The following is an 11,872-nucleotide window of genomic DNA, read 5'->3' as shown; positions in this document are numbered from 1 at the left end:
TAAAATTTATATCTCAATATAATATAATAATTTGTAAATAGTCAATTATTTAATTTTTAAAAATCTGGGGTCTTACATCCTACCCCACTTATAAAAATTTTCGTCCTCGAAAATTGATATAAGATGAAAGAAGTTCAAACTAGCTTTACTTTTAAACACAGTAGAAAAAAAAGTAAAATATTTTGATATATATAAGATGTAATATATAAGGAAGAAGCTTTAAGGTCTCAACATATAAATATACTTATACAGTTTTCAAATCCAAAATATTCTTATGGCTTAAAAATATAGGAAAAAAGTCTGGCGCAAAGCGAAAGACACAAGAAAGGCTAGATGCAGAAAGATTACAAGGCAGGCTGGTATTAGAATGATGGGTATATCGTTTGCACATTGAACTCATACCAACTTTAGAGCTTCAGCTGCCTAAATTTCAATATGACGTAACTTCACCATTCCCAACCATACCATATTAAACGGATTCTCCGCGAATTCTCAACCTCATCAAACACTCCGCAACTTACTAACAGGCACAAGTCTAACATCAACAAAACTCCTTCGCAAGAATTAAGCTCCTCAACATTCTGTGATGTCACACACTTACAAACTCCACCTTCCGCGTCCGCACAACATATCCTAAAGAACTAACATATCGCTTGCCATATCTAACGATCGCATGTGTCACCAAAACAAGTCTCAAGTCACTCAAAAGGATACAAGACCTTAGAGAAAGGACAAGCAATAAGGAAAATATTCACCAAGATTTCTACGTTTCTCTTTGATGCATCAATAAGTCCAAAGTTACATCAGAAAATACATGAGCCAAGAAAAAGAGTTTAAACAGCACAAGGAAGAATCGCACGTTACTCTAAAATAAGCTTGAGTTACCTAAAAAGATACCAAACTTAGGAGGAGAAGAACAAAATTAATGGACGGGGTTCACAGGAATTCAAGAGAATGTTGAAGAACACTATCAGGTAGGGAATAATTCAGAATGTAAGGTTTGAAACAAGAACTTCAAAAGAACCAAATTCAATCGGAATGAAATATATATAAGATGGAAGACATGAAGCAAAAGAACCAAACCGCATCTTAAGAAAAGCAGATATCTCAGGAAATTCAAGTAAACGTATACAGTTAAGATTAAATGAAAATAGCATATGAATAAGGAACAAGATTGGGGAATAATTAGTTCACTTTCTAAGAAAGAAACCCCAAACAAAACTTCAAGATAAACCATGGAAGAACAAGATACGTGATCGAGCAACCCCGAGATGCAACTTCTAACGTTCCCAAAATCCGTAATTCGCATCACCTATTAATTCTATTTCGTCTATGACAATCTATTAGTGTTTCCCTATGCACAAATCAACAGTATTAAGTTGGCCAGACCTAATACCATGAGAGATGCAATGGTCGACTAACAGCATTAATTAATAGATAATCATGCATTTGAAACTCAAACTCTTGTCATTAGGACAAGTCCTACTGCATGACAGACACTCAGAGTATGCAGTAAAGCATAGTCAGTCCATTCCCAAGGCTCTAACGGGAATGAATTGCTCTGATACCATAATGTAACATCCCAACTTATAGCACGTCATGATCGTACCAGAAGTGATGAGTTACTAACATGTTTTCTTTTATTATCTATTTAATATTGAGCCTTTATGTCGATATCACGTTTCAGTTTTTAAGAAAATTTCAGAAAATTAATTTTAGTAAATAAAATCACATAACAAAAGATCTTTAAATAATAATAATAATCACATAATTATTAATAATAATAGATGCTATACAATTAAATTTAATATAAAACTCAAATACAATACCTATCCCTCTGGATAAAATAAAGACCCTGAAGCAACAAGGGCGAGGGAACTCTATAAAAACAACAGAACTCACAAGTAAATCTACTAATCGTCTGCAGCTTCTTACTGAATCTTCGAACCTGTCAGTGAAAGGGTGGAAGATTTTGTGGTGAGAACAAACCACGCATTCTCAGTAGGGAATGGGAATGCCGTAAGAGTAATGTAATAAAATGCAAATAATTAACTTTACTCAATAAAACTATATTTTTATCAAACCTTTTGCAATACCAACAAATCAAACCGAAATCAATCTCACCAGTTAATCACTCACAACAACGAAACCAGTCATAACCACGGCTATAACCCGAACTCAATTCATCAATTACTCATACAACAGATTTTCAATAATCAACTCAGCATATTCAAATTAATAAATAATCCTAGATTAATCATCATTCACAGCCACAATTCAACCAATTTCATCATATTCAATTATATTCACAATCACCAACAATCTCAATCTCATCAATTTAAATCAGTTAATCAAACGAGACATTTATGAATTATTTACATTTACTCACTAAATTTCAATGGCATTTTTAAATTAGAACAGTTAATTTTAAAATAAATCCCCTATCTCCGTACGAAATCAAAGTCAACGAAGATTCCAGAAAAGCTTTTTGACCGAGCTGCTGAAGAAAAAGACGTCAGAAATCGTCCGTGCTTCCTAGAACTCCAACTGGTCGAACTCAAGAAAAAGGGGAGCTACGTTATCGTCAGCTTCTACCAAACAAAAGTAACGTCAACGCGTAGAAGAAAAAGATACAAACACTTTTATCGGATTAGATTTTTTATTGGAGTTACGGATCACAAAAAAATCGAAACCGAAAGCTCAGGGGATTTCACGGTTTCTCTCCCCAATTTTCCAGCCCAATCTGCCTTTTTTGGCGGGTTATGCGAGCCGGCCCGACGGGTTTGGGCCCATTTGCCACCCCTATCCATGGGAATGGATCCTCTCCAATGGAAAAAAAACTGGATGCTATCCATTGTATAATCTAACCCTTCATTGCTTTCTCTTTTCTATTTAATTTTGGTCTCACTTAGAGAATTAAAGGTGAAAGATCACACTTTATTCTTTCAAGTGTTTTTTCCACTAGAGAGGATCCATTTCCCCTATCCATAGCCATTCCAAAGAACTACTTTGAACTAATTGATATAGTCTAATTTAAATTCTAATAGACGGACGGATCAAATGCATATTTAATTCAAGCATCACTTTAATATATGCAATAGTTATCACAACCCTAAATTATAGATTAATGCATCCTGATAATAAAAAATTTATATGTGACACAAAATTATGTGAACTAAAGAGCAAAAGACAACTACAAATAGCAGCACGATCAAATACACTCTCTTTAACTAATCGCAGATCCACTACAAATTGAAATCAAACATAGAAGAGCAATCAGAGAGAGAAACAACGAGGTTACAGAGAGTAAAGATTCAGTTTTTAGTATTTTATCAAATTATATATTTATTCTTTTAAATAATTTTTTAATTACAAAATAACTTAATCATAGTTAACATAATAACCAATTAAAAGGTGACATGTCATAAAGGATAATTTACATGTTAAAATATAAAAAATAGAGTAGAATTTATCATATATATATATATATGAAAAATTAGTGTACAAATGTCATAATATTTTTAAATTAATAAATAATCCCAGATTAATCATCATTTACAGCCACAATTCAACCAATTTCATCACATTCAATTATATTCACAATCACCAACGATCTCAATCTCATCAATTTTCATCGGTTAATCAAACGAGACATTTATGAATTATTTACATTTATTCACTAAACTTCAATGGCATTTGTAAGTTAGAACAGTTAATTTTAAAATAAATCTCCTACTTCCGTACGAAATCAAAGTCAACGAAGATTCCAGAAAAATTTTCTGACCGAGCTGCTGAAGAAAAAGACGTTAGAAATCGTCCGTGCTTTCTAGAACTCCAACTGGCCGAACTCAAGAAAAAGGGGAGTTACATTACCGTCAACTTCCACCGAACAAAGTAACATCAACGCATAAAGAAGAAAGATACAAATACTTTTATTGAATTATATTTTTTATTGGAGTTACGGATCACAAAAAAATCGAAGCCGAAAGCTGAGGGGATTTCACGGTTTCTCTTTTCTCTCTCGGTCACTCCTTTCGGTGGTTAAGGAAGAAATGAATAAAGTATAGGTGTTGATTAATGAAAGTAAGGAAACATGTGTCATTTGTGTTTTATATATATAAAGGCAACGTGGCTTGGTTTTTAAAGATATGTGTATACATGCATAAATTCTATTTTCTTTCCTTTTGTTTCTTTAAAGGCTTCGGCCATGGGAAATAATAAAAATTGGACACTAAAGTCATAGTCAACCTTTTGTATTGGTTTTATATATTGTTATAGATAATATTAATTTCATGACTAACCTCATCGAACCATAATCGGTCGATCGATACCCTCTAGTACAGGACCCTGTCCTGATGTTGATCTCTACTCTGCTGCTGCAATTCAACCAACCTGACAGTAACAGAGATATATACAATTCATTAACTAACAAACCATGCGAATTAACAACAATGTTTAACGTGAAATGAAAAAGTAATATTTGGTTACCTCGCAGCTAACGGATACTGGTAGACTCCTCTATTTGGTGGACACCACTGAGAAAATCTCTGGTAAATCCAATTCATCAACAGCGGAGTACAACCGGCAATGTCCGTGACGTCCCGCTGTGCCACCAAACAGAGTGACTGGTAAGTCCAGGCCAGCACAGCAGAACCCCAAGATAACGTCCTACACTCCCCGAAGTCCCGGAGGAGCAGTAGCCACCGTACGTGAACCAGGTTGTTGGACTTGTCTGTCAATAGATACCCTCCAATCAGTAACATAATATAGCATCGGGCATACTGTCGGAGGGTCTCAGGATCGTCGGTCGGGGGCATTTGGCAGACACGATCACGCAACCAAACCAGCTTTAGCGTGAACGACTCCTTCCTCTGCGCAGCCTGCTGTGCCGCCACCGGAGGCCTGACATCAAGCAGTTGCTCAACCATGGCCCACGTCTCCGTGCCGTACCACCTACCAAAGTCACGAAGGCACCCCCCAACGGGGTTCCCGTGTGCACGTAGGTCTAGGTGGTACACCACGTCCTGCAGGGTGATAGTGACCTCACCCCACGGAAGATGAAACGTGTGCATCTCCGAACGCCATCGCTCAACGAGTGCCGAAATCAGGGAATTGTCAAATGTGAAGTCCTTGAGGGGCACCGTGTCACCGAATCCGGCCTCAGCCAGATACGGGACGATGGCGTCCGGTGGAGGAAGGGTATGGCTAACTCGCTGGGGCAGTAGAAGGCGAGGCCTCTACGGAATGAAAAAAAAAAAGATTTTTAACTTATAAAGAGATAATAATAAATTTTTGTACTCTGCGTCCGCACAACATATCCTAAAGAACTAACATATCGCCTGCCATATCTAACGATCGCATGTGTCACCAAAACAAGTCTCAAGTCACTCAAAAGGATACAAGACCTTAGAGAAAGGACAAGCAATAAGGAAAATATTCACCAAGATTTCTACGTTTCTCTTTGATGCATCAATAAGTCCAAAGTTACATCAGAAAATACATGAGCCAAGAAAAAGAGTTTAAACAGCACAAGGAAGAATCGTACGTTACTCTAAAATAAGCTTGAGTTACCTAAAAAGATACCAAACTTAGGAGGAGAAGAACAAAATTAATGGACGGGGTTCACAGGAATTCAAGAGAATGTTGAAGAACACTATCAGCTAGGGAATAATTCAGAATGTAAGGTTCGAAACAAGAACTTCAAAAGAACCAAATTCAATCGGAATGAAATATATATAAGATGGAAGACATGAAGCAAAAGAACCAAACCGCATCTTAAGAAAAGCAGATATCTCAGGAAATTCAAGTAAACGTATACAGTTAAGATCAAATGAAAATAGCATATGAATAAGGAACAAGATTGGGGAATAATTAGTTCACTTTCTAAGAAAGAAACCCCAAACAAAACTTCAAGATAAACCATGGAAGAACAAGATACGTGACTGAGCAACCCCGAGATGCAACTTCTAACGTTCCCAAAATCCGTAATTCGCATCACCTATTAATTCTATTTCGTCTATGACAATCCATTAGTGTTTCCCTATGCACAAATCATCAGTATTAAGTTGGCCAGACCTAATACCATGAGAGATGCAATGGTCGACTAACAGCATTAATTAATAGATAATCATGCATTTGAAACTCAAACTCTTGTCATTAGGACAAGTCCTACTGCATGACAGACACTCAGAGTATGCAGTAAAGCATAGTCAGTCTATTCCCAAGGCTCTAACGGGAACGAATTGCTCTGATACCATAATGTAACATCCCAACTTATAGCACGTCATGATCGTACCAGAAGTGATGAGTTACTAACATGTTTTCTTTTATTATCTATTTAATATTGAGCCTTTATGTCGATATCACGTTTCAGTTTTTAAGAAAATTTCAGAAAATTAATTTTAGTAAATAAAATCACATAACAAAAGATCTTTAAATAATAATAATAATCACATAATTATTAATAATAATAGATGCTATACAATTAAATTTAATATAAAACTCAAATACAATACCTATCCCTCTGGATAAAATAAAGACCCTGAAGCAACAAGGGCGAGGGAACTCTATAAAAACAACAGAACTCACAAGTAAATTTACTAATCGTCTGCAGCTTCTTACTGAATCTTCGAACCTGTCAGTGAAAGGGTGGAAGATTTTGTGGTGAGAACAAACCACACATTCTCAGTAGGGAATGGGAATGCCGTAAGAGTAATGTAATAAAATGCAAATAATTAACTTTACTCAATAAAACTATATTTTTATCAAACCTTTTGAAAATATTTTTTACTATTACTTTATATAATTAATTAACTTCTTTAAATCTCCGAACTTAAGACAAATCTCAATCACAACCTCAATTCTCAGTCACCTCAATACACAAACTAATAGCACAGGAAACAGATCAATGCATAAACAAATAGCAATAAGACAAACAGCACAATCACATAGAGACAAGATAAGCAAATATTTATAACCCGAACTCAATTCATCAATTACTCATACAACAGATTTTTAATAATCAACTCAGCATATTCAAATTAATAAATAATCCTAGATTAATCATCATTCACAGCCACAATTCAACCAATTTCATCACATTCAATTATATTCACAATCACCAACAATCTCAATCTCATCAATTTAAATCAGTTAATCAAACGAGACATTTATGAATTATTTACATTTACTCACTAAATTTTAATGGCATTTTTAAATTAGAACAGTTAATTTTAAAATAAATCCCCTATCTCCGTACGAAATCAAAGTCAACGAAGATTCCAGAAAAGCTTTTTGACCGAGCTGCTGAAAAAAAAGACGTCAGAAATCGTCCGTGCTTCCTAGAACTCCAACTGGCCGAACTCAAGAAAAAGGGGAGCTACGTTACCGTCAGCTTCCACCAAACAAAAGTAACGTCAACACGTAGAAGAAAAAGATACAAACACTTTTATCGGATTAGATTTTTTATTGGAGTTACGGATCACAAAAAAATCGAAACCGAAAGCTCAGGGGATTTCACGGTTTCTCTCTTCTCTCTCGGTCACTCCATTGAAGTTTTGTTAAAAGAAGTAAGACATAAAACGTTTAATTATTTTTTTCAATTATCCTAATTTGATGCCAGTAATCTTAAAAAAATAATATCAAAATATATTATTTTCAACTAAAATAATACATAATTGTAAGTTTTTTAAATAATAATTATAAATGTAAGTGGCAATTTAATATAGTAACTTGGGACAGAAGACAACCATTGCTATCTATATTTGACTGCTATTATATAAGTTTTACATTTATTTTTTTATGCACATTAATTAAAATGTACTTTATTATTTTATTTTACATGTTTTGAAATAATGCCATTGTATTATAAGGATGAGATTAATTTTCATAATCTAATAGAAATCTTTTTATTATTTTGTTTGTCATTTGAAATTTTGAATACTATCCATAAAAGATAGTTACTTAAAATGAAACACTATATAAAGGGAGATAAAAAATTTTTAGATTTATCATTCTGGTTTGCTTTTTGTTAATCCTCACTTAATATACTCAAATTTAATAGCTTTGACGGTGGTGAATTTTTGTAATTAGTTAAAAAAGTTCAACTTTCTCTTTTTCTCTCTCTACCATTTTGGAATTCGGACAAACTCAATTTTATTAGTAAAAAATTTTTAAAGTTCAGAATATTTTTAACTTCTTATATAATAATTAGACTTAATAAATTATTAAAATTCGAACCTATTCTCTTGAACTACTTCTTGATCATATAATTGAAATCGTTTAAACGGGAGATCTTTAGATTCTAAAATTTTCAAAATAAAAAAAAATATGATAAAATAAATTAGAAAACCTAATAAAATAAAATAGTTAAAAAAATTAGAATATATATATAAAATAATAAATTAAAACTTACGTGGTCCATGAGATAGAAAAATAAAGAGAAGAAAATAATCATTAAGGTTGAAATAATAAAAAATGTGTAACCCAGTTCTTATCTTACCACATTTAAATATTATATGTCTATCTAATAATCAATAAAAAATAATATTAATTAATATAAAATAGATTAAAAATAAAAAAAAGATTAATAAAATCAATTAACAAATTTCTTATCTTAGGTTGCCAGATTATTTGAAAAATCAATTAACAAAATTTTTATATTGCTACATTTATTGTGTTATATGTTGAACTAATAATCAATAAAAAATAATATTATCCAATGTAAAATAGATTACAAATAAAAAAAAATTAACAAAATATGTGTGAGAATTTTTTATTCTACCATTGGTAGGTATAAATTTTTTTGTATCTTTTATATGTTAATCAAGTGACAAATGAATAATATTAAATTAATTAATTTTTTTGCAATATAATTTAAAAAATTAATAAATGTCAAATCAAGTACTCTATATAATTAAATATCAAATTCAATACTCTACATAATTAATAGTTTAGATAGTTTAGAAAATTAACATATTAATGTTTTTAAGCGAACTTTTTTGCGTCTTATATATATGTCAATCAAATAAATTGGCCAATATTCAAAACAAATAATATTGTAGTAGACAAAATTAATAATTTAATTTATTTTCAAAGTAAATATTTATGTACTCAAATATCAAATATAATACTCTACATAATCAATATATTAGAAAATAAAAAAATTATTACAAAGAAATTTAAAAAGAAAAAATAAGTTAACAAAATATTTATGAGACTTTTTTCATTCAATCGTTAATAGGTAAGGACATATCAAAAAATAAAAACACATATCAAATAAAAAAACTGTTTTCTTTCTACATCAAATTGATAAGATAAAAAAAATTATTTTTTTTACATTAAATTAATAAAAAAAAGAGACAGTATTTTTTTTATACGTAAAAAATTTAGAATAAATTAAAAAGATAGAGGAATTATCGAGAATATAGATTAGATAAGTAAATTAAAGAGAGAAAAAAAGTGGATGTTATGCACGTGAAAGCAGTAACTGCTGCAAAATCGTCCAAAATTTGCAACCGAAGGCAATGGGAGATGATGGAAGCGAGGGTATTAAAGAAAGGAGAAGAACGAACAGCAAAAAAAAATACAAAAAAATAGAAACCAAATTAACATAAAGTTACACAATAAAGCATGAAGATGGTGAAGAATGTGAAAATATTGAATTTGATTTTCATCTATTTTTTATTTATTACCTATTTGCAAACCGTCTACATCTTTTTTTGGAGATGTGTTATTATAGTTATAGGAGTAACAAAACGGTTTTTATTTTAGTAGGAAGTTATTGGATTTTTCAAAACAAATTTTCTGACTATTTTGTCCTTATAATTTACTTTATGAAATGGTTTCTTATAAGGTTAATATAGTCCAAAAAAATTGGACACTAAAGTCATAGTCAACCTTTTGTATTGGTTTTATATATTGTTATAGATAATATTAATTTCATGACTAGTTCTATATAAACTATCCTTCTCTTGATCATTTTCACATATTTCTTCATGTAATTTTAGTTTATCTATTAAAAATGGCTTCAAAATATGCAATAGTCATTTTAGGACTTTTAGCTTTAGTTGTTATTGTTCCTTCAAAGATAATTGCTAGAGATTTTTTTGAGACTTTCTCTAACTATGAAGCAGGTGATCCCTTTACGCATTACTGTATGTTATTCACTTATTCTCACATATTTTTAATAATCGATTTGTATCTGTCTGCCATATAATAATTGTTAGTTTGTTATGTAAACTATTTTATAAAACAAGAATAAAATTAGAATTAAATTATTAAAAATTATGATTTAAGATTAATTAATTTAAAAAAAATTATTAATTAAATTTTTTATAATAGTAAACAGTAGACATTTTTTTTAATGATCTTTTTTAAAAAATCTTTTACAAAAGTAAAAATAATTTTATATCTAGATATTTCATATAAAAGATTTCTTTATTTATCAATTATATTTGGGTAAAATAATATAAAAGTACTTTTTTGTTTATTTATTATGTGAAAAATATATTTTTTATTTCAAGAAAAAAAATATCTTTTAAAAAAAGATGTGAATTGTAACTTCTCAGAAAAAATATTTTTTTATCTTTGATAAATTTCTAATATTAAAAGTAAAAGTATTAAAAAAATTAAAAAATATCTTTTTTGAAAAGCTACCATTACATTTTTTTTAAAAGATCTTTTTTCCTTAAAAAAGATGTTTTTTACATAATAAATAAACAAAAAAGTACTTTTATCTTATTTTATCCAATCATAATTGATAGATAAAAAGATCTTTTTACATAATATATCCAAATATAAAATCACTTTTACTTTTATAAAAAATCTTTTAAAAAAATCATTAAATTTTTTTTTTTAAATTAACTTTAAAAAATTTTTTATTAGGTACTTTCAAAAACACCCTTGGCTTTTAAAAGCTGTAAGTATAAGCACATGAGGTTTTTATTTACCAATGTAAAATGAAGCGTTTATATTTTTGAAAAGTACAAGCACCTTTCTAAAAAATTTTACCAAACTAAACCTTATTTTAGTTAAAACTTGACTACATATTGAACTTTTTGTTAGAGTAAACACTCTGCCCGTAACACAAACAACAAATCTTTTTAATCTAAAAAATCGATGAAAAACTTGATTATAGATGATTTGACAACGTAAAAAATCCCAAAATAAAGAACAATTTGCAACAAGGAGAGCTTCAACAAAAAATTGACTGCAACTTTATCGATTTTAGTTAAAAAAATCAACATTCTATCTGTCTATCTACACAATTCATTTAATTTTGAAAAAAAAATATTCATTGTCCAAATTTATCGACAGTAAATATGTCAATATTATAAATATTAAAATAAACTACATACGCCTCCGTCAATTTTAAAGAAAAAGCATTCTCAATGCACTACTCCGTTAGCAGTGCGACAATAATATAAAAACGTTCTAAGGTAGCCAAAATAATGGACATCGTTTTAGAGAGTCTAGCGTACATTCAACTATCCACATCAGCCATGAACGTCTGTACGTCGAAAATTATTTTAGTGACTAGCATGAGCCATATTTACAAAGTTTGAAACTAACTAAATAAAAACAATTAAAATTTCAGATATTAAATTGAGACTTACATACAAATTTAGATACTAAATTAAGTATTATTTCTACCCTTCTCAAATTTTATATATTTTTAATTTACAAATAAACTATTTAAAAAATATTTTTTGATATTTCAAAAACTAAGCAAATAATTAAAAATAAATTGATAAAATTTATAAATTATATTTATTATTTATTAATCATCAACTCTATTTGATATATAGAGTTAACATCGTTTAGAAATTTTCTCAAAATTTGACTATTTTGAAAAACTTAGCGAAAATGATAG

General features: G+C 30.0%; 1 protein-coding gene across 1 annotated transcript; it reads right to left on the bottom strand.

Moving 5' to 3' along the window:
• LOC110266756 (serine/threonine-protein phosphatase 7 long form homolog) lies at positions 4,335 to 6,287 on the bottom strand. Its single transcript, XM_021111757.1, has 3 exons — positions 6,255 to 6,287; positions 4,489 to 5,237; positions 4,335 to 4,392 (listed from the first exon to the last, which is right to left on the bottom strand). Exons 1-3 carry the CDS (start codon positions 6,285 to 6,287, stop codon positions 4,335 to 4,337), a joined length of 840 nt encoding a protein of 279 aa, XP_020967416.1.

Source organism: Arachis ipaensis, chromosome B09 (assembly GCF_000816755.2).
Source record: "Arachis ipaensis cultivar K30076 chromosome B09, Araip1.1, whole genome shotgun sequence".
NCBI lineage: Eukaryota > Viridiplantae > Streptophyta > Magnoliopsida > Fabales > Fabaceae > Arachis > Arachis ipaensis.
This window is presented reverse-complemented; position numbering and strand designations above follow the sequence as displayed.

Coding starts and splice junctions, on each gene's coding strand:
- LOC110266756 (XM_021111757.1), bottom strand. CDS start 6,287: ATGACGTGCTATAAGTTGGGATGTTACATTATG. Junction 5,238..6,254: donor AGTTGGGATGTTACATTATG/GTATCAGAGCAA, acceptor TTCATTCCGTAG/AGGCCTCGCCTTCTACTGCC. Junction 4,393..4,488: donor CAGTATCCGTTAGCTGCGAG/GTAACCAAATAT, acceptor TGTTACTGTCAG/GTTGGTTGAATTGCAGCAGC.